The sequence below is a fragment of the Pristis pectinata genome, chromosome 2, assembly GCF_009764475.1.
Source record: "Pristis pectinata isolate sPriPec2 chromosome 2, sPriPec2.1.pri, whole genome shotgun sequence".
NCBI classification, from domain to species: Eukaryota; Metazoa; Chordata; class Chondrichthyes; order Rhinopristiformes; family Pristidae; genus Pristis; species Pristis pectinata.
In genome coordinates this window covers 85,092,880-85,117,484 of record NC_067406.1, presented here as the reverse complement: position 1 = coordinate 85,117,484, position 24,605 = coordinate 85,092,880, and the positions used below count along the sequence as shown (strand labels likewise).

The following is a 24,605-nucleotide window of genomic DNA, read 5'->3' as shown; positions in this document are numbered from 1 at the left end:
TCGAGTTTTGGATTCCTGCACATTCACAAATTCTGTTTCTCCACCAGAGGTACAAGTGCCAGCAACTGCCTGGGATGTAAACTCTTGGCTCCTTCAACTGTCGTACCTCCAGCTATTTTGTAAGACAGCCTTTAAAATCTACTATTTGACTAAGTTTTTGGTCATGTCCTAATATCTTCTGGCTGCATCACATTTTTCTCAATATTCCTGTGAAACATCACAGTGAATGATGCTCATAATAATGCACAGATACGACAAAGTTATCCTTTGTGACAATGGACAACAAATGGGTAATCTAACAGATTCAATTCGCACATTGCCTTTGGCAGCCAGCTAGCTTTAGATGATTGAGAGTCAGGTTTTGGGCAACTTCAAGCTTGGCAAAGATTCTAAAAGCAGATGCTGACAGCAATTGAGTTTGAAGTGGAATGTTTGATATGCTTTAATTTTCAACATTTTTTAATTATAAAGCAGAATATGTAAAACGTTCCATTACATGCTGCTAACAATGAGTGAAAAGAAGCAAGGCCATGTTCACTTAAGGTATCATTAAAAAAACAGCAATAAAGTTACCAGAATTATACATGGTTGAATTATAGTCAATATTTCTGGGTCAGTTTCCTCTGTGGGACGACTCTAACTCCAAAACTGAGGAAAATGTGTGTATATGCAATTTTGAGAGGCATCTTTGCAACTTTCAATTAAAGATAAAAAGTCTTCCCTCTTTAATATATTAAACGTTAGTTTGGAAGTCAAACAGCTGCTAGACTTACCATTAACTGTTGGATTCGACCACTCATGGTTTCTACCTCTTGCCTGAATTCATCCCTTTCTTTCTTGGTGTTACAAACCTCAGATTGAGATTGTTCTATCAACTTTTCCAAGTTCTCTATCTGATGAAATAGCACAAAAGTGCAAAGAGATTAGACATCAGTTTAAACAAAATGTCTGAAACACAGTAGAATACATTGTTGAAAACATACTCTGATCTCCTTTTGTGTGCAGCCAATATAATTTCATATTACTGTAACACAACTAGTTATTTTAGTTTGTTTCAGCTGCAGCCATCGTATAGTTGCTGCCGTGATGTAGTGTGTGCATATTACATTATTTTATATAAATTAGAAATTATGTGATAAACTTAGATTATTTCTAGAGGGACTTTGAGAAATACTTGGACAACTTTATTGGCCTTTCCCAAGTTTATTTACTTAAAAGAAAATAGGCCTTTTTCAGATAGTGCCAGAAGAACAAAATGCAACATCGATAAAGTGATCCTACATCTTTATTAGATTGCTCTTTTGTATTTTTAATAACACGACAGGAAAATGGGGTATTGTTTGTCAAACAAAAGAGTTCTATTTCTTTTGTTTCAACTTATGTTTTGTTTTCTGGTCTGAAACAAATAAAAGGAATTGCTTTGCAGGCAAAAATTTATAACTGACCTTGTCTTCGTACATCCTTCTGGCTTCCCGTAATTCAGTTCGCAGATGGCAGACGGTGGACTCCATGTCTGTAAGCTGTCGTGAGTACATTATGCTTTGATTCCTTGCTTGTTCTCTAAATACGTGAAAAATTCTTAGTTGGTTTCTACTAAGTAACAACAATAGATTTTGTGAGGATTTGAAGTATTTTCTTGCATTGTGAATACAACTAAGCACCTGACAACAATTCTGATGGAGCAGAATGCACTTGCCCATAAAGTATCTGGCCAAGGTCTCCTGCTTTGTGGCATGCTATCATTAAGTACCACAGTTAAATCATTCTGCATTAAAGAACCAATGGAAATCTTCCTTGGTTTCAGGAAATGTTTCTTGTGTTATTCAACATCACAAGAAGCAGTTGTCTGGAGGACGAGGAATACTCTGCTCAAGATGAATACTCTCCATTGTTGGACATTAAAGTGCTGAACAAGGCCAAACAAACATCACCTTTTCAATATTTCCTGTTCTTTCTCAATCCAGAAAAGCATCAAAAGTCTTTTCAATCACTTAATTCTGTTTCTTTAGTTTCCATTTCCTTACTATTACACCTTGTTAACATCTTTGCCTTTCCTTAATTTAATAATATTTACTTTCTGTCCACTGATATTCGAGCATTTCATTAACTTGATCAATTCATTTGAAAACTTTGAAAACCTGCACAATAACGATACAAACTTTTCAAACTTCCTTTTTAACCTTTAAATCTTGCCACCCTGTAGTTATCATTCTTTACTTGTATTGTAAAAAAAGAAATAGAGACACTGGAAAGGATGCAAACAGCTAGAATAATATACTAGGACTGGAACATTATAGCTAACAGGAGAGATTGAAGAGGAAAGAGAAGACCGAGGGATAACCATCATGGGAGATCTATAGAATTTTCCTAAGTTTTGATAGGGCAGATATAAAGACGTATCCAGTTGCAGGAGAATTAGGGAAGGTAATAATGAATAGATCAATGTTTACCCAGAGTGATTAGAATGTTGAACTTGTAACCACAGGGAGCTGACGCAACATGCATAGGTGCATTTCAGGAAGCCAAATAAACACAGATAAAAGAATAGAATAACATGTTGAGATGGGGAAACATGGGAGGAGGTTCATGCAGAACATAAATATTGGCATGAATTTATTGGATTGAATCATGTTAGTGTAAAAGATATGCAATGCATCTTAAAGGCATTAATATCCTTCCTGCAATCAGGAACCAAAATGACACAAAGCTACTATTGAATATTTATACAGAAGCACTTCATAAATACGTGTATTGTCTCATCTAACATCTTGCATCAAGGACTATTCACCAAGTTTTACACCTTTGCTAATAAACATATTCAAAGTTAAACACATAATAATATATCCAAAACAGTAATTCTTTATGTTTTGTATGCTTTTCAACACTTCAGAGGACCTCAAAACAACAGAAACAATATACCATGGATTCCACTAATCAACTGAAAGGATGCAATTTACAAACTACTTTTCCTTAAATATTCCAGTGGTCTTTTGGCTCCAATCCATACTTACTGTATGGCTTCCACTTGGTTCTGGAAACTTGAGGCAAAGCTGCGAGAGCGGTCTACTCTTCCAGTTAGTACTGACAATTCTTGTTTATGTTCATGTTTCAGCTGCTCTATTCTATGAAAGAAATACTTAGTGGTTAACCTGCAATTTGACACATGGTACTTTTTTGTATTTGAATATACACACAAAAATATATATATTTGGAGATTAAGACCAGATCCTTTGTGAAGCTCAGCATCACTATTAAAAATGTGACATTATTTTTTCTCATTAATGTCTAATTTTTCATTAATACAAGTGGAATGTCATTGAAGGCAATGGAAATTGTGGAAAATGCAGCATCTGCATTTTTGATTTTCAATTAATCCACTGTATTCATCAAGTGCACAAACATCAGAATGACATCCTGAAGAAACTGAACCAAACATAAAATTAAGCAAAAGAGTATTTCATATACATTGTGTCTTACCACAATTCTGAAACTACATTACCACATTCTGAAGTATTCATGTTCAACAAAAAGCTTAAAAGACTGTGAATATGGCCACCAATTTAATCAGATTAAGGGTGTTCAAAATCAAGGGATTGTTTAGTTAATGATATGACGTTGAAATAAGAATGTTAGACAGGGCATTGGGAAAACTCCCTGTCAGCTTTGAGGCCAGAAGAGTCTTATGTCATAATCTGTTCCCAAAATTTAGTTCCACTAACTTCAGTAGAGCCAAATTTAAGAAGTCATGAACAATGTGCAGATGCATGGCTGATAAAATTTACCACAGAGAAGGGTGACCTGATACATTTTGTAATGGAGAATGAGAATTCAAGCACACAAATCTTTGAGAGAGGCAGAACATATTGAGATGACATTTCCTTTATGAAACTCAGGTTAGGTCTCAGATGAAGTATTGCCTCTAATTCTGGATGTTATGATTTAGGACACACATTGTGGCCTAGGGGAGAGTGCAAAAGAGATTTACTGGAATGGTATCAGGAATGAAGTCCTTCATTCTGAATGAAACCAGAGAAACCAGGATTGTTCTCCTTGCTGTAAAAAAAGGTTAAGAGGAGTTTGGTGGAAGTGATCACTTTGATAAAGTAACATTGCCCCAATAAAAATGACTGAATTATACAGTTACCAGAATAAAATATGACATATTATGTTATTATATTCTACAGCTTGTTACTAACTGGAGTTTGATTTCTAGGCAATAACAGTTCCCAGGTCCTTCCATCCCTGTTAAATTGCAAGTTCTAGAATTGTACTAAATGTATTATTAATTCTCCACTCAGAGACTGGTGAGAATGAAGAAAGTGCGAGGAATGTTGAGGTGAATAGCATAAGTAGGGAATTTAGATTTGTATGACGAGGAGAAGGAAATAAAAGGATTGGATAAGGAAGGACAGATTAGATAAGGAATGATGGGGAAGAGGATCATGTGTTGCGAAGTACTAGCTTCAACAGGAAGGGTGAATGGCCGATTTCTCTGCTGTATATTCTCTGCACTTCTATGTACTATTTCATATTGCATTGCAATATTTAATTAAATATATTGGAGCATACAACTTTTAGATATTCCACCTCTGATTTGGCTTTCCTTAAGTGTACTTCAGTCTCTGTACAAAAACTTTTTTGAATGCATCAGACAGACAGAGACCAGGCTCATGGATTAGTTGGTAAAGAAATAAGTTTGTGAAAAATAAGTGTCAAAATGATAGTGCAGTGGGATCCTTAGGTGTGCAGCATTCAAAAAAGAACGTATTAAAGTTAAAATTAATAACATCATCATTTTCAAGTTAACAGTTAATAGCCATCACATTAATGTTAACAACTTCATCCTACACCACTCTTCGTACATTCTTTGGATTAAACTGATTTAATAACTTCATTACTAGTAATTTTACAGTTAATAACTATTAAAATTAATAACCAATTTAAAGTGAATAACTTACCAATTTAAAGTTAATAACTTACTATTACTATTAATAGTTACTAACCATTATAGTCAATAAAGTTAACAGCTATAATTCATACCTCCTTGTTCAGTTATGCTATACAGCAATGTTTTAATAACTTTGTTAGTGAGCCAAGGAAGGAGAGAAAGGACTTGAATATAAAGCAAACCTCAGGAAGATATACAACAATAAAACTTGCAACTTCATCAGAACTGTAATGTATATGCACTTCAGTCCATGATATTGCATGGCATAAGTAGACTAAAATTGTATTTCAAGGTAATGTAAGCAAACAGACGTATTCCATTACCTTTCCTGTCAAATAGTGCTCTCTAACAAACTTCAGTGATTGTCTAAGCTTCATATTGGAACATATTAAGTTACAGGAGCAGGAGTAGGTTCTTCCAATGTAAACTATTCTAAAACTCAGGGAATCCTGGAAGATCAAAACTAACGCCTCCACTATTGCTTTTAAAATCCTAGGCTGTAGTTTCTTGAGTCCAAGAATCTAGCTGTCTTTTAGTCCCCTTGCTACATCCAGCATTACTAATTCCTTCTAAATTTCTCATTCTTACTATACACTTGCTTCAATACTACTTTGATTGTTTTCTGACTTCTACTGTGAAGATAGATACAAAGTATAATTTACTCCTCTTGAAATGTTCTCCTTTCTGTCAGCAGTTGATTCCTTTTTATACAACTGTAAAATCGCTTGTATCTCCTGCTCATTTACACATCCTATTTTTTCCTTTTTCATTTTCTTTACCCTCATTAAATAAATTCTAATCTGCTCCCAACCTAGAGGTTTACTGCTCTTGTCAACATCAAAAGCCATCTAACACTATCTTTAAGATTTCCTATTAGCTACAGCTGGATCACTTATTCTGTGGGATTTTTATTTCTCATTTGCTGTGAATAACGAATTATGTATTTAAATATTTGCTATTGCTGGTTTGCTCCCTGAAGAGACAAAATCCCCAAACAAAATGCTACTTCCTGACTTCAAAGGAAACATGTGGTTGCAGGTAACATTTCAGATACAATGGTAGGCATGTCCTATTTAAATTGTCAAACTGCACAGTGAAGGCTAAGTCACAAAACTTACCAATGTTTTAAGTGAAAAATATTGTGGAAGCAAGAGTTGAAGCAGATCAGGTAAGAACTTGTGTAGAACATGGCTCATAGCCTAGATAAATGTATTGGGACAAAATGAAAACTGAAGTTTACATCTGTTTAACATGATCCTGAAAATGTAAATACCAAAAACTAGCAAGTGGGCATGGAGAGGAAAACTTTCACACAAAACTAAGAGTGCTGGATACTGGAATTCATGAAATCAACATTGTTAAATTACTCTTCCATTTTTAATATTAGAATGGAGCTCTTGAGACATTGAGACATGAGAAAAATAAATAATTTCTGAATGAAGGTCCTTTCTGACAGTCAAGTTAAAGAAATGGCCGTTCCAAAGTGTATCCGGCTCTCTGAAAGAGCAGCTTCTGTCTTTAAACTGTGCACTGGGAAATTAGCCATGGGAGGCAGTTGGTGGAAAACCAGAAGGTGCTGAGCTTCTGCTCACTCTGAGACATAAGTGCTACTTTGAACTTCAGGATAAAATTATTTTAGATCTTTACATCTAATGCATTTTGGGTAGACAAAGTAATAGCAATTTTCCAGTCCAGAGGATGTTACCTATTAGGTCTGATAAAGAGTTAGAATAGAATGAAACATGGCACAGAACAATGCCATTTATGCCATTGTAACAATGCCTGCTCATTGAACGAGCTCTTCAAAAAGTACCATCTTCATGCAAGTTCCCAAAGTCATTCAAGCCTTTCTTTTCCAAGAATCCTGTATATCCAAAGTTCATCTGAAATTTACCAAGGAATTTGCTACCAGCACATTTTCAGCTCGTGTTGCAGATCAGAACATTATCCACTTCTGTGTTCTTCACATTCTCTCTGCTCTTGCTATCTACAGCAAGTTATTTTAAAATTCTCAGCCGTTTTTCAAATCCCTGCATTAACAACACCCTTCCTAACTCTGTAACTTTCCTCTAACCTTACAAGTCTCAGGGATACATTCCTCCAATTTTGTCTTCTGACCACTCCCAATTTTAGTCCATCACATGTGACCATACCTTCAGTTCACAACATCCTAAGTTCTGGAATTCCCTCCTGAAATGCCTGTGCTATGCTCCCGCAATTTCCTTCTTCCAAAACCCTTGTTTGGACACCCACTCTAAAATAGCCCTGTGTAGTTCAGTGTCAAATTTTGTTTGATGATACTCTTAGTAAACGCTTGGAATATTTTGCTATTTTTCTATCTTCGTCCTTTGGGCAATTACCTTAAATCTCTGCCCTCTAACTCGTCTGCCACTGTAAACAGTTTCTGCTGCTTTGCTCTGCCAAAACCCTCATGATTTTGAACACCTTCATCACATATTCTCTTAACCTTTTCTGCTCCAGGGTAACAGCCTCAGTTTCTCTAATCCTCCACATAACTGAAGTACTTGCTCCTGGAATCTCACAAGCAAATCTCCTCTGCATCCTCTGCAAGGCAATGGCATCCTTACTACTCAGCCACAATTCTTCAGCTGGGTGCTAACTAGTGTCTTAGAAAGGCTTAGCACAAAAGCCTGTTTTTTGTTCTTCTTACTCCAAACATGTACCAAACTCTTCTTAAAAGAATAAAACAGATTTCTCAAATTTTCCTGCCACTTACAGAGGCTTATCTTATATTGCCCCTTCTTGCTCTTGCTACTAAAATTAATCACATTAAGCCACTGTACCGAATTTCATCTGCCACATAATGGGCTTGATGTCTGAAACTTTACTATACTTCTGAGTTGTGTCATCTGCAAACTGTGAAATGATGCCATGTATGACCAAGTCCAAATAAATAACCTCTTACAGAACTCTTGTCCTAACCCCAATCCATGTGTGATACCACTTCACTCTTCCCTTCAATCAGAACAACAATCACTCATTCTTTACCTCTGAAGCCAAAACCTCAATGGTAACAGGCTGAGTGTCCCAAGATTCCAACCCTCAGAACACTGAAGGTTTCTTCTAAAGAATTTGGAAAATAAGAAATAATCTGATGATTTGGATTCCCGGACTAAAGCTGTATGTACCCATGACACTCACAAGTTAAATTTATTTACCAACAAGTGGCTCAAAATTATGATGAAGTTAACTAACCTCAAGTCATTGTCAGGGATGGCTGATTTACCAGGTCAGTGCACAAACCACTCAGCTACTGCAACAATCCACAATTGATGACCTCACTCATGGTGGTGGTGATGCAGTTCAGACATCTTGCTCCACAGATTTGCATGCTCACAAATTTCAAGTCTCCCCCAAAACAGGTGAAACTTTCAAGTTGTCTAGTTGTCATCACCGACTATGTTTGGAACTCAACATCCATCTTCAATCTGAGCAAAACAGACAAACTCTTGAACTGGAAAGGTTCCAGCTGCTCAATCAAGGGCACCTACACCAAACAAGGCAGATTTGCCAGCTGGCACTATATTGGTGACTACTTGTTACTGCTTTGCCACTGGGAATGAGTGAACATTTTGTGTACGAGTAACACCAAATCATATTGGCTGCATGGGAAAAGCAGACTGTTCAGAAACCTTGAATACCAAACATGGAATATCACAGATGAGTCACAAGAGCTCAAGAAACAGAAGTAGGAGTCAATCAAAAGGCCAATCAAGCCTGGTCTGCCAATCACCAAGATCATGGCTGAACTTCTGCATCAATTCTACTTTTCCACCATTAGCCCAAATCGCTTGATTCCCTCCACCGATCTTGGTCTGAAACGCCCCAGCAGCTGAGATCCACAGCTTTATAAGGCAAAGAATTCCAAGGATTCACAATCCTCTGGGTGAAGAGGTTTTTCCATCATCTTTGGACTAAATGACCATTTATGCTTTCTCCAAACTGCCAGGGGAAATAATGTCACTGCATCCACAGCAAGAGTTTTAAAGATTTCAAAGATGTCAAATTTATTCTTCTAAATTTTGGGGCATATTCGCCTAGTTCATTTCAGCTCTCCCCATAAGACACTCCTCTCATCCCAGAAGATAGTGAAGTGAACATATTTTGCACATCTTCCCAGGTAATATCCTTCGTTAGGTATGCATTGCTCTCGGCAAGAGCTTATATATTAGTTTCAGCAAGATTTTTATTCTTTTACCCCAATATCCTTGCAATAAATCTAACACAGTTGCTTTCCTAATTATTTTTGGGACTCTTCATGTGATTCATCTACAAGCTCTCCATATCTTCATGTATCAACACTTATTAGCACTCACTTATAAATATTCTTTATTTTTCATTCTTCTCTCTCATGTGGATTAGCTCACATTTGTCTACAGTCAAGTTTCCATCCAGCTATGTAGTAGCTAGATGTAATAAGCATGCAAACCCGGATCAACTGAACTCAGTCCTTTCATCTAATTAAACTTTAAATAACTAAAACCCAAGCAGTGATCCTGTTAGCTTTCCACTGTTGCACCCTGCCATTCTGAAACTTACCTATTTATTCTTATCATTTTCAGCCTGTTAACCAATCCTCAACTTATACATTACCCCTTAACCCTAAAAGCCCTATTCTTGTGTGATAATCTCCTGTTTGGCACCTTATCAAATGTCTTCTGAAATTTCAAATATTTTATATCATTGGCTTAATAATCCTGTTTTTTTAAACCTTTTCCTGCACCTAATGAACATTTTCTCCTTCCCCCTCTATGGAAATCATTGGAAAATATAGTAAATGCTGGAAAATAAGAAAGAAACAGCACCTCCTCTACTGCCCCCACCTCTTTTGAAATATGATGAGGTAGATCATTCTGTTGAAGGGATTTGTCGACTAATGGTCCCATTAATTTCTCCAGTACTTTTGCTTTAATATTAATCACTGTAAAACCTTCAACTCTCATTCGATCCAGGCAAAACAACAGATTTCCACTATTTTGGCATGTCCTTTGCTGTGAAGTTAGGCATCTTCCATTCTGCCATAATCTCATGCTGTAATGACCTGGGAGGCCTGCAAGATAAGACTTTCTTTCTTAGGTCCTACCCTAGCACTGCACTGATGTTCCACCTCCAAACTCCCCAATCCGAATGCCAATTTGAATCCCAGCTCTTACTCCCGCCACCCCACCCCCACCCACCCCGCCACACCACAAAGCCCAAGAACAGTGCCAGTTCCTTCCACAGGTAAGGATGCTTCTCCCCCATCCTGCCATTGCCCTAATCCCTAAGCAGTGTGCCAGTTCTTTCCCTCCCAATTCTCAGGCAAAAGTGTCCATTCCTTCCCCCCTCCCAAGGTGCCCCAAATCAGAACATCAGCTGCAGGCCTTGGTTGCAAATGAATTTTGGTGCAGTGGACAACAACCAAAACAGTCATTGTTCCACCACATCCACACTATTGCATCAAACCCTTTTGGGTGAACTAGAATTTCTGGATGAAAATTTCTTGCACCGACTTTGTCTAATTCAGCATGCAGAAGGTGAAAAAGAAAAGACTAAATAATCTTCAAACTTAAGAAACTTAGGCCCAAAAAGTATCACAAGCCAAGCCAAGCATACAGCACCTGCTTTTTCTGTTGCAAACTTCAGAAGTGAAGGGTATTCCAACACAGGATACACAAGAGCACAAGCAGCAGTTGGCCACCCAGCCTCAAGCCTGCCTGTCCATTGAATATGATCATGGCTGATCTATGCTAGCCTCAACTCCTCTTCCGAGCTACTTCCCCATACACCCCAATTCCTTAATCTTTCAAAAGTTAATCTCTCTCTGTATTTAGTGAGCTGGCCTCCACCATCCTCAGGAGCAGAATTCCAGAGATTCTCTGCCTTCTGAAAGAAGAGATCTCTGCGCACTTCAGCTTTAAATGTTCGGCCCCTTATTTTGTAGCTATATCCCCTTGTTCATGACTCTCCCATTAGTGAAAACACCTGTCAAGCATCCTTAGGATTTTACATGTTTGAATAAGATCACTCTTTATTCTTCTAAGCTCCAATGGCCTCCTTTAATTGACCTCTGGCACTGTCTGTGCAGAGTTCACACATTCCCCTGGGTGCTCTAGTTTCCTCCAACATTCCAAGGACATGCAAGTTGTAAGTTAATTGACTACTGTAAATTACCACTAATGTAGGTGGGTAGTAGGATAATCAGGGAGAGTTGACAGACATTTGACAGAGAATAAGTTACAAAGAAATAAGTGGGGAATGAGACTGATGGGAATGCTCTGAGAGCCCACATGGTCTGAATAGTCTCCTATATCATGCAAAATATGAGTAATATACAAGCATATGAAAACCTACAGGCAGGTAATAGGTTCCACAATTAAGAGGTGCTTGGAAACAAGAGATATCAACAGGTTATGACCCTGTGGGCTTTGACTTCAAAACATTGGAGGTGATGTGAGCTGAAAGAATATACAGTACAATTTAGTGTAAAAACAAAAAATGATGCAACTACCCAGCTAGTCAGGAGAGAGGAAGAAAATTGACAGGTTAAAAATGTATTTTTTGGCAATGAGATTAAAATCAAATACCAAATCTCCACCTGTAGCCAACAGTGCAATAAATATTTGACATACGCAACAGAAATATGACAAACCAATAAGCCGGATTTTTTAATCTTTGCTTGGAAGTGCTTATTGCAATTACCCAGCACTTATTTTTTTCATTGTCAATGATATCCATCAGCACAGTGTATTTGGAGCATTTAAATTTTGTACTTGTGATTACTAGATCCATAGTATTTGCTCAGAATTTGTTGTATTTGAAGCCCCAAATTGAACATGGAAAGCTCAGAAAATTTCCAACTCAAGTAATGTTGGGGGAAACAAACATGAAAGTAGCAATGGAAGGACCATGCTGCCTCCTCAATTTTCATAGGCTGTGGAAAACACAATTTTGGGTACAGCAATGATAAAAATTTATAATTGTTGTGGTGCAGCTCCTGCTGGAAATGCACAGGTTTGGATATCAGATGAGGAGAATAACAGAATTGGTGCAAAGCCAGCACCAGCACACCTCAATAGCCTACTGACAATCTGTCTTGGATACTGCATTGCACTGAAGGAAGATCAATACCCAGGGAACAATCAAAATACCAAGAAAGTAAATTGACAGGTTAAAAATGTATTCTTTGCCAGTGAGATTAAAGTCAGATATTGCACTGTTGGCTGTAGGTGCTTATAGCCGACAGTGCAATAAGTATCTATGTTTTTAATGTACTCTAGCGAAATATGACAGACCAGTAAGATGGATTTTTAATCTTTGCTTTGATGTGCTCATTGCAACTGCCCAGCACTTATTTTTTTCCATTCCAGTGCAGTATACTTTTGCACCTAAGAGTTTCGACATGCATTGCAGGGGATATGCTGAGTCAGGTTGAGATCACTCCCCCAGAGAAAGGAAGATACAAGAGTATCGAAGAACAGAGAGATATCAATAACCACCAAGAGATAAAGTGAATTACCGCTCTTCCTGTTGTTTAAGCAATAGCTCAGTTTTGCTCTGTGATTCAGTTTTCAGACAGTCCAGTTGTTCTTCAATCTAAACCCAAAGAACATGGATCAAATGTTATTTTAATTATCTAATTTAACCAGATAACAATTCTGAATTTTTTCTCAAAAATATTATACAAAGTGGCAATACATGACTTTTTTTTGCTGGAAGTTGGACTGCTTCGGAAGCTAATCTCTAATCAATGAAGGCTTAATCAACCTCTTGGAAATCTACTCTTCAGCAAAATGCAAAAAAAATTGTCACTCGTGTGATAGTTGCTCATTTCTGTATCACTCAACTTCTCCTCAGTTTTGTTAATCTTCCAGTCATTGTCCCTCACCTTTTGCTTTCTCTCACTGTTGTCTCTCTACCAGTTTGTCTACTTTCTCTTTTCATGAATCAGTTTTTCTACATTGCCTTCTTGTGTATATCTATTCCTCTTCAACAAATTATTCAATATATTCATATCATTAAATTTCAGGGGGTAAAAAGCAAACACACATGCTGAGAAGTGGGATGCTGATGCCCCCTCCACATTTGGCATCAGGAATTCCACAGGTCATGTGCAGCCCAATCGAAGGAGTTTGCCATCTACTGTCGCAGTCACGTGCTTTATCCTCCACAGCGGCATTATTGCCACTCTGAAAGGAATGGCCATTATCACCAGACACTGCCACAATGATAGGCTCAGACCAACGATGGGCTGAGATCACTGAACTCATTCCACCTGGCACCTTTGTGACTGAGACTGAGGAGACTCCCATTCCATCAGTTGGGGCTGTATTTAAACTCAGGACTCGAAAGGTAAAAAGCCAATGTTAAATCAACTGAAATAAAATAGGAAATGCTGGAACCACATAACAGGCCAGACAACATCAGCGGAAAGAGAAGCAGAGTTAATATTTCAGGTCATTAATCCCTCATCAAAAGTTGGTCCAGTTTAATCATATGAAATGCCTGTTCCATGTCACAGAGCCACAGAGAGATAAAGGATGGAAACAGGCCCTTCAGCCCACTGAGTCTGCACTGACCAAATACTCACTTAACCCATTTCCCATAGGTTAACCCTTAACCCTTAGGTTAGGCACTAACCTAACCCATTTAATTCCGCCCACATTCCCATCAACTCCCCTCCAGATTCAACTACTCACCAATCACTGGGGGCAATGCACAACAATCAATTAAACTACCAACCCACACACATTTGAGATGTGAGCATAAATCGAGGTATCTGGAGAAAACCCACACAGTCACAGGAAGAACGTGCAAACTCCACAGAGACAGCACTAGAAGTCAGGATTGAACATGACTCACTGGAGCTGTGAGGAAGCAACTTCACTACCTGATATTTTACACCCAATTAAAACTCTGTAACAAAAACAACATTGCATTTACATTGCAGTTTAACATGGTAAGTTGGCCCTAGGCCTGTCACAGGAGCATTATCAAACAAAGTTTGTAATGAAGTCACTTGGAAAGATGTTAGAAAGGAAAAATATCGCAGATGCTGGAAGCCTGAATTAAAAAGAGTAAATGCGGGAAATATCCAGGTCAGGCAGCTACAGGTTGTTGGATTTTAATTACAACTGTAAAAATTTGGAACAAAAAATTCTTATCTTTTATATTAAGAAAAGGGGAAGGTGGGGACACATGCAGAAATTTGGAATGGCATATAGGCAGGTCCTATAACAATGAAGCCATGGCTTAAACATATGCTCGCATTATGCATTTATTTTTAAGTAACCTCAATCCACAGTTGGTCTGAGCCTATCATCATGCCTCCTGTTGTCCTCCCCCATCCTTCACCAATCAGCCCCTCAGCCCCCACCCTTGTGTACATCCCCGAGGGGGAGTGGAGGAAAGAACAGAACCCAAAGTGTCTGATAGAATGGAGACAGAAAGATTAAATAAAGGCAGGGGAGACAGAGAAAATAAGAGGGTAGCAGTGGGACAAGTAAAGAAATAAAAGTTGGGTCCAAAGAAAGTGTGAAGGGGAAGAGCGGAATTACTACCAGCAGCTACTGTCTGAAACAGGGACATTGATTATGATCTGAAATTTCTGAACTCAATGTTGAGTCCAGAAGAGTTTGAAGTGTTAAATCAAAAAACCCTCCCATCTGGTTTTCAAGCAAGGCCATCAGCCTGGAAACATTAAGCCTGGCTCTCTCCCCTATGATGCTGTCAGACCTTTGTTTCCCACCCACCCCCAGCCTTTTCGGATTTTGTTTTAAAAGAGATAGTAAGAAAGGTGATAAAATGCATGAAGCATGTTACAATTCAGGCAAGACTGGCTCCAAAACTTCACAGCTAGAAGCCTGGTGAGAGCAGTGGAGAGAAAGAATGATCTGCTCTATGCAAAGGGAGAGGGCAGGAGGACCTCTAGACAACATCCGCAATGGCTGCGGTGGACATGGCTAGAAATCAAGCCCCAAGGATCCAACTGCATGAAATTGAACTCTTGGGGCTTAGTTCTAGAAATTCCATAGCCTGAAACGTGTCCTTGATCAATGGATGCATGTCCAAGTACCACATCCCAGCAACTGCTCAAGGTACCACATCCCCATCATTCTCCCAGCAATAATCACAACCAATCAGGACTTAAAACCAACATTCATACACTTGCCTCACTCTGACACAACTAGTCCTGCTGCAAGCCTCATGTCACACCACTCAGCTTGTACTACTGCCAAGTAATTCAACTGTGGCATCCACAGCACCCAAATGGATTGCACTTCACTCACTGCTATACTCCCCATTGTCCTTTGGCAAGACAAAAGAGTACATAGTTAAAAGCAGCGGCAGCTAACTGAAGGGAATGGCATGTCTGCAAGACATCACCCAAATACAGGATGCAGTACAAGCCATTGTTGCAGCAGACTAACATTCTGGGCCAGTGATGAGGCCAAAACAACAGAAAATGATGTTAGCTTCATATCCAATCCTACTCCTTATATACCATCTCCCCTTCACTCCTCACTTATTTTTGATTTTAAAGCTTAAGTTGTTGTTACTATATCATGCAGCTCTTACTACACCACCCCCCCCCCCCCACACCCCATCTTGCCACAATCCTAGATTGTGGAGATGGGGGTATATGGTAAGAGCATTAGAAATAGAAGCAGTAGGACTGATCTTCTACCTCAATTTCACTTTCCTGCACAATTCCCATAGCTTTCAATTTCTTGTGGGAAAAAAAAACTTGGATTATCCTTGAACATCCGGAGTAACTGAGCTCATGCATCTCTCTGGGATAGAGAATTCCAAAGATGACTATCAGAGTACCAAAGTACCTCGGAATGAAGAAATTCCTTCTGATCACAGTCCTAAATGCTCAAGGCTATATCCTAAGATCATATCAAACTCTGCAAACGTTTATTGGTTTATCTCCATTTAGAAATATTTGTTTTTACTATTCATTCACCCAAAGTAAATAACCTCACAATTCACCATATCACACTCCATCTGCCACCTTCCTGCCCACTAATTTAATCTGGGAATATTCCTTTCCAACCTTTCTCTGCCCTCCTCACAGCCTATTTTCCCCAATCAACCTCTTGTATCATTACAATCTTGCAATTGGTTCCTTTACTTAAATCATTTATGCAATTTGTAAATAGCAGCTGCTCAAGCACCGATCCATGCAATACTCTCTGTGTAATTTAGGTGGTGTCTACATGTGATGGTACATTGCGCATAAATTGTCTGCTACCAGGGCAGGGTAGACCAGGTGCCAGCACCCCATAGGGTGAAGTCAGACATCAGCTCTGCTGCTGAGAATTCAAGAAGTGCACTTCAATGAGCCAGGTTCAGCGAAAGATGTGTTCTTATCAAAATCCTGAATAATTTTGGCAAGATTTTCATACTGAACCCTCATGCAATAAGTGCCAACACAGATCTTGCCTTCTTATATGCCTGCTAAGCCTATATACTAAAGAGTTTGGCAACCAGGTGTTGGGTGGCTTCCTTCTGTGCATCACTGGAACTGAAGACTTTGTCCACCAATCACTTCATTGAGTACACTAGTGTGATGATAGTCTCCTACCCTTCCAGGTTTGAAAGGATGTTCAGAGCTCCGTAAGCCTATATACTGAAGAGCCAGCACCCCATAGGGTGAAGTCAGACATCAGCTCTGCTGCTGAGAATTCAAGAAGTGCACTTCAACGAGCCAGGTTCAGCAAAAGATATGGAGCTCTGGGCATCCTTTCAAACCTGGAAGGGTAGGAGACCATCATCACACTAGTGTACTCAGTGAAGTGATTGGTGGACGAAGTCTTCAGTTCCAGTGCTGCACAGAAGGAAGCCACCCAACACCTGGTTGCAACAGCAGAAGCTCAGTCCTCCGCCAAGGTTGTGGGCACCGACATCCAAAGGGACTTACGGGGTGACACAACAGTCTGATTATTCATCCTTCAGTAGATTATTTGGGTTAGTGAGACATTGACCCAAAGGAGATGGAGTGGTTCCTTGGAGCACAAGACCATGACACAGTACAGATGAGTGTTACAAGTAGAAGTGTGGAACCTGATCTCTGTGTCTGTGTGTTTCATTACCATGGGGAGTGATTATCAATGGATGAGTTGGGTTGGGATATATGCATTTTTCTGGAGCTAAATAATGGGAAGTGGTGAAAGTCAGGACCCTGCTTTCATTGTGTTCCAACTAGGACTGGTAATGGATGGCAAACAGGTACTGGCAAAGTACAGCAGTTCTATCAGAAATCTTTATGAAACAATGACACGAGGCAATAACTTACTAGACCAAATCTTCCTTTGAGATGGGAAATGTCAGCATCCATATCCTTGAGAACTTTATCCACTGCTGTGCCCAAGTTCTGGATGTGAAGGTTGGAGACTGTTTCATGTTCATATACTTTCTTGCCTGTACGGTCCTCATAACGTACCAATGCTTGATGGATGTCATTTAGCACAGTATCATAAACATGTACCTTTTTCCTGAGTTGCTCAATTTGAGTATTAGCATCTCGAACAGTCTCATCTTGCATACGGTTAACAGCTTCCAACTCTTGCACTGTGCTATGCAGCTTGGATATCAATACTCCTTGGTCTTGGCTCTCTTTTAATCTGAAATACAACATATATCCATTCATTTGAACAATGGCTATTGCAAGGCTCCATTCATTCTCAGACTATTTTTTATTCATTTTTCTGTATCTGAGCCTGTTAGCAGGCCTGTATTTATTAACTATCCTTAATTGCCTTTGAGAAGATGGTAAGGAACTGTCTCCTTGAACCATTACAGTTCTTCTGGTGAAGATATTCCCACAATCTGTAGGGGAGGAAGTTGCAGGCTTTAGAAGCATTGACAGTGAAGGAACAGCAATTTATTTCCAAGACAGGACGGTGTGCAACTTAAGAGGGGAACCTGCAGCTGGTGGTGTTCCTATGCACCTGAAGCCCTTGTCTCTCTTGGTTGTTGAGGTCACCAGCTTAAGAGTATCAGAGTAGTCTAGGTGAGTAACTTAGACTACATCCTACAGTCAGGATGTATTGTGGTGGAGGGAATAAATGATTATGGTCATGGACGGGGCACTAATTAGAAAGGCCGCTTTGTCCTGGATGGTGTGGAGCTGCACTCATCCAGACAAATGGGGACTATTCCATTACTCTTGAATTGTGTCTTTTAGGCAGTATAAAGGCTTTGGATGATAGAGGAGTCACTCACTGCAGGATACCCAGCCTTTGATTTGACTTTGTACTCACTTTTCTTATGTAGCTGGTCTAGTTGAGTTTCCGGTCAACAGTGAACCCCAGATTGACAGCGAGGGAAATGACCGATGGTGACATCAAGACTAAATGGTTAAATTTTCTTGCGTTGGATATTGTTATTGCCTGGCACTTTTGTGGCATGAATATTACTCAGCGGTTTGAAATCAAACTTCATTTGTTAAAGAATCATGAATGGAATTGAACAGTGTGCAATTAACAGCGAACATCCCAACTGACCTTATGATGAAAGAAAGGAAGGTTATGGATGAAACAGCTGAAGATAGTTGGGTTGAGGATGGAGGACACTGCTCTAATGGCTATCTGTAGTGATGTTTAGAGTGGGGACAACAACCACAATCATCTACCTCTGTGCAAGATATGACCATAACTGCTGGATCTTTTTTTCACTGATGCACAATGACTTGTTTTACCAGGTGTGTTGATGCCATACGACACGTGGTTCTGGAGGCAAATGAATCCAAAACTGGGCAAACAGGTTATTTGAGAGTCAGTGGTACATGGAAGCGTTGTCAATAACCCTTTCCATGACTTTGTTGATGATTGAGAGTAGAGAGATTGGGTATTAATTAGCTGGAGTGGATTTATCTGTGTTTTGTGAACAGGGCATACCAAGATGAACTTGTAATGCAACAATATACTGATAGTCAATAAAGGCTAAGAAACCTAATTTCAGGACTACAATGTGTGGACAACTATCTTGCACATTTAGAGAGTGTAACAAAGAATAAATTTCTGCACTATTTATCCTCACTGGATAAAATACACAACCTGTACACCACCCAAGCTGCAAGGTCAAGAAATTCTTCAGTTACAATCCTGGTCAACCCAATTAACTTATTCTGAGTGTCTGATATACTGTTTCGAGTAGTGAGGAAATAAGGGAACAAAACACAAATATCCACTGGATTTTATGTATCCAAGGCTTGCAGTACAGTAAATTACATGTGCATAAACTTCAGGGGAAAACAAAACATGCTTTTCTAAGTCACCTCTCACAGTTAATCAGCCTGCAGAAGGGATGGCGGCTTGGGCAATGCACCAGTGACTGAGGAAATTGCGCCAATAGGTGGTTGGTGCCTTCAGAAGAAATGGGAAGCAAACTGTTGAGAGTCCTTCCACCAAAGCTAAAAGTTTAAGGTTGAAGGATCCTTTGCATTAATTCTATTCAGCCAGTCCTGTCTTCCTCCAGATCAGAATACCAGAAGTGATCATGAACCTCGACAACAAAATGAAATCAGAAATGTGGCCAGCAATAAATTATAAATTTTACTAAAATTTCTAACATTTTACTGCAATTATTGTATTTTTTTTGGGTGGGGGGGGGGGGATTCTGAAGGTAATAATTCACAAATTCAGACACTGTCAAAAATTGCAGCAAACCATTCATGGCTTACAAAATATATCTTCAAATTACTGTATCTTCATTTAAACAGTATTAGTTTTTACCAGTTTTCAGATCTAGAATAAAGTATGTGCCTAGAAATTGGATTCCAGGTTTTTTCCCTGAAGCACTAAAACTTCATTGCCCGTCATACTCGTGTAAAATCAGGTGTCCAGAAAGATCACAAGAATTGGTTACAAACAAGTTACGCAACAGCATTGGAATAGTTTCCACCTCAAAAAGGTGCACTAAATTGCAACCTGCATATATCCTGGCAGGAGCAGCATCATCGTAATTTTAATGCAGCTTCCATCACTTCACTGTGCAGCACTCAATCAAGATTGCCAGCCTTTAAATGCACAATCATCAAGGCAACCAGATACCAGAAGTACATAGGTTGCCATGGGGGGAGAGGGAAGCAGCCTGTGTGTTTCTGGTGTCTGGTTGCCAAGGTGAGGATCTTGTCTATTGTGCATGTCAATGCCTCCTCCCCAACAACTGGCTACCCTCCCAGAGTCGGCTGCCACAATTAGCCCCCACACTTGGACTACCCATAGGATGATAGTGGTGCCAAACATAACATTATTTTCTCATTAATTACAAAAAGCATTTGTTGTTTTGAGCACAGATTGAGCACTTCAGAATGTGCATCAGCAGTCTCCAGTGAGTTTTGGAGCTACTTTGTAAAGTGTTCTAGTGCCAGCAGAGTACTTTTGAATGGCACCAAAATGAAAAATGCAGCCCCAGAAAATGACTAAAGCTGTGCTCGTTGTTTTATTGTCATTGTTCCATGATAATCATTTTCTGGGACTGAAAGCTCCAATTTATGTATGTCTCAAGGGAGTGAAACGTGCACTGCATGATGATATCATTATGTGTGTGTCTAATCACACAAAAACATCAGACATGGATCATGACTGGAAGTGCCCAGTCCAATTTTGCAACTGGCGTAGTGTCACACAAAAGTTATTGCTAACACAATTTATTCTGCATAAAATCGATATTGAACCTTATTGCACTAAAAGAAAAATTGGTGTTAATAATGTTACAAAAAAAAGCAGTGCTAAGCAATCCATTTTCTGGGCAATATGGTTCTACATGACCATATTGTTCAGCACACATATGGGGTTGATAGTTGACAGGGTCCTTCTTTGTCAATCAAGCTTTGGTTACATTGATAATGTTCATATTGGGCCCCAAGGCAGGTAGATTTGGTATCCATGAGAGGAAAGGGAGATAATTAGGATGCTCTCCTTTTGAAATTGCTTCTCTTTAGTTATAGGAAGTTGAATGCATTTCTGGTCCATACTATTTGGCTTGTTCCTTGTTCAAACTTCATTCAGTCAATTGCCTTTGCAGTTTTATGTCTTTCTTTAAATCTGCTGTGACTGATGTCAAGCACTTACTCTCCAATAACCAGCTCAAGTCTATCCAGTTCAAGTTTTACCCATGGCATCAAGGGAAAAATGTCTGAAGTCATACCTCCCATTAAGGAAGATGGATGCAGTTGTTGGAGGTTAATCATTTCAGCCCCAGGACTGCAGGGCTTCTTCAGAGCAGTGTCCTAGGCCCAACCATCTTCAACTGCTTCAGTAATAAGGTCAGATCTTGGGATGTTCACTGATGACAGTCCTTTGTTCAATCCTTTCCCAACTCCTCAGGGATTGAAGCAGCCCATGCATGAATGTGGAAGAGCTAAACATACAAGCATGAGGCGACTAGTGGTAAGTAACAATCCCACCACAAAGGTTCCAGGCAATGACCAACTCCAACAAGACGGTGTCCAACCAACTGTCTTTCACATTACCGTCGTTGAACTCTCTGTCATCAACAACTTGAAGGTCACCATTGCCCAGATATTGAATTGGACTATCCACATAAATACTATGGCTAAAAGAGGAGGTCTGGTATCCTGTGACAGGTCACTCAAATCCTTTCACCCCAAAGCCTTTACACTGTCAGCAAGATACAAGTCAGGACACTGATGGAACCCCTCCACTTTCTGTACAATTAAATGTACAGAAATACAAGGATAGATTTGGAGAATGCATCAAGGTCACATTTTATTGCTCATTCCTAGTTTGTGGTGTTAGTGATCCTCCTTGACCTCACTACACTCCTGCACAATGGCAGCCTGCTTGGTTAGCACTGCTCTAAATGTTCATTTCCTGCACCACTGATGCATATGACTGCAGTATTTGCCATCTACAAAATACAATGCAATGACTCTGTTAAGCTATGTAGACAGTCTGTAGCCTCTATCACCAAGATAGGATTTGGCATGGGAATTTCATTATCTACAAAATCAATACCATCCTGAACACTTTCTCAAGAGCAATTAGGGAAGGGCATAAATGCTGGTCTTGCCAGCAATACTCACATCTTAAATGAATAAGTACATAAATGAATAAATAAATGCATGGGTGGATAGACAGACAGATAGACAGACAGACATGCAGACAGAAAGGCACATAAATGAATGAATAAAGTGACAGCAGTTAATGTTCATCTTGCTGTTGGCGGTTGACACGAGAGGAATTTCTGCTTTTTCCTACAAGATTTTATTGGTTAATTTGCCTTAGCTGTTGCAATGGTCAAAGTGCTCTTATACAATGCAGATTTACACATTGAAATATTTTGATTTGGTGTTTTATTTAATATAAATTTATTCATGGGATTTGGATGTAACTGGTACCTGTACATTACCAATCGATCTTGAATGAAAGAAGCCATTAAGAGTTAGCCATGATGGCGGATCTGTTAAAAATGGACAGACTGGGCATTATGAAATAAAAGCAAATAATTAAATATAGCCTGGAAATGGCAAATTATAATTTGCCATTAATCTTATGGATGTAAAGCAACCAAGGAAGGAAAATAGGAGGGAATCTAAATAAGCTCAACAATTTGGGTCAGTACTTACCTGAGATCCATCAGGCTATCTCTTTCTGATTGTAATTCTTGTAATTTAGATTGTAGGTCCATCACAGATTGTCGCACATTAAACTTTGACTGCTCGTGATCTCCCTGCAAAGAAGGAGGAAATGGATATGTTGCAGCCTGTCAAAATTATCTTACATTCCAGTATAAGAAAATAGCAATGTTAAATGAAAAAAAAACTGTGACTGAAGTTAAGCATATTTTGAGTCACAAAATTCGATGATTAAAACATCCTTAATTCTATTCCTGGATTTACTCTGTGTCAAAATCTTGCTGATGAATAATGCATATTATGATATGCATTATGTTTTACAATATGTTTTGATTTCATGCCTGTTTAATTAAAATTGTATGGATAGAAATACGAGGACAAACCTGGAGAATGCATAGAAACCTCATTTTGTTTTCTCCTAGTTTGCGGTGGTAGTGATCCTCCTTGACCCCAATGTACTCCTTGATGTTGCTCCCACAATGGCATCAAATGGATAATGCCACAATACTGACCCACTAATAATGGTGCTTTGTACACTGCATTATCTGAATAACACAGAAGGGTAAAAGGATATTGGGATTGCAGGAGCAATTTTTCCAAGGGCATGTCTACAGTCCTGACCAGAAAGCAGAAGCAAAATGTATTTCTTTAAATCTCTGGGTACCATTATTCAAGATACCTACACGTGGGCAGCTCAAAGATAGGACTGGTCTTAAAGCATCATCCACCCATATGTTCAACCATAGAATAGAGAATTGTGCCAAGGATAGGTGACACAATGTTTCTACCAATTTGCCTTTTTCATCGATAATTTCACTTCACTTTAACATAAAAACACAAGGCCACTTGGCTCTTCAACATTCAGTAAGATCATAGCAGATCTCTAATGTAATTCTGTTTACCTCATTTGCACAGTCCTCCGGTGACTTCTCAACAGCTGGCATTCTGAAGGATGAACTGCTCTTCCTGGATACAACAAAATCCACATCATATTTAGTAGTCTGTGGAGATTTGTGACGAGGGGTTTTTGAGATAGAAGCCTGAAGTATTGAGCTACGAAAAGGAGATCGGACATTTGGGAAGCTTGCAGTGAAGGATCCTGAAAGAACAATTTTAAAACATTTTAACAAAATAATGATTTCATATACATATTATCAAAGCAGAGTTCAAATTTATCACAATGCTGACGTCACAAGCACAAGATAACTTTTTTGCTCAGTATGCGAGGAAGCAGATGGTAATGAGTTGTTGGGAATGTGTCAAGTCCATAATTCTACAGCATCCAGTACTGCAGTAAGATCTATGCACGTGTACCATAGACAAATAAGGTGCATCGAAAAACAAAAAGAAGTCATCATGTGTTACCTGCTCACATAACTGCCACACCCTAAGTTTTAAAATTCAACTGCATATAAATGTGAAAGGTGGATATTTCCTTATTCAGATATTGTATTAATTCTTTTGACTTTCTCCTCTATCTACTTCCACTAAGCAAAAGTATCATGGGGTTGTAGAGTCATACAGCAGAGAAACAAGCCCTTAGATCCACAGACCACATCTATAATCCACCATCAACTACCTGTCTACACCAATCCCATTATTTTTTATTCCAAAATAAACTTTATTCATCATAAAAAAACAAACTATATACAACAATAAAACAGTGCAAACCTTTACATTCGTGTACGAATCAATCATTAGTGTTACCTTTTTATATAAAAAAAACAGCACCGATGCCACTTGTGCTCCCTGGGGTGATACCCCAATCCTGTATTTACAATATTTAAGGGGCTTCCTCACCTGACCCCACCCCTCCCTCTCCAGTGGCAGAAGAACCCTAAACTGTAGTCCTTCCCCACCGAGCCCTTGCGTTGGCTGCACCCAGCTTCAGTGCGTCCCTCAGCACGTACTCCTGCAGCCTGGAATGTGCCAGTCGGCAGCATTCCCCTACGGACATCTCGCAGTGCTGGGAGACCAACAAATTTCGGGCAGACCAAAGGGCGTCTTTCACCGAGTTGATGACCTTCCAGTTTTCCAAGACTTGGCCTT

At 39.2% G+C, this 24,605-nt stretch overlaps 1 protein-coding gene across 1 annotated transcript in view; it reads right to left on the bottom strand.

The window, feature by feature from the left end:
* LOC127584046 (coiled-coil domain-containing protein 158-like) overlaps positions 1–24,605 on the bottom strand; it is a 90,172-nt gene that overhangs the window by 41,470 nt on the left and 24,097 nt on the right. The window contains exons 5-11 of the mRNA XM_052040584.1: positions 23,459–23,655; positions 22,548–22,651; positions 17,250–17,577; positions 12,468–12,544; positions 3,012–3,122; positions 1,446–1,560; positions 774–893 (exon numbers count right to left, since the gene is read on the bottom strand). Of these exons, the coding sequence (XP_051896544.1) occupies positions 774–893; positions 1,446–1,560; positions 3,012–3,122; positions 12,468–12,544; positions 17,250–17,577; positions 22,548–22,651; positions 23,459–23,655 (1,052 nt within the window). The remainder of the gene's footprint in view (positions 1–773; positions 894–1,445; positions 1,561–3,011; positions 3,123–12,467; positions 12,545–17,249; positions 17,578–22,547; positions 22,652–23,458; positions 23,656–24,605) is intronic.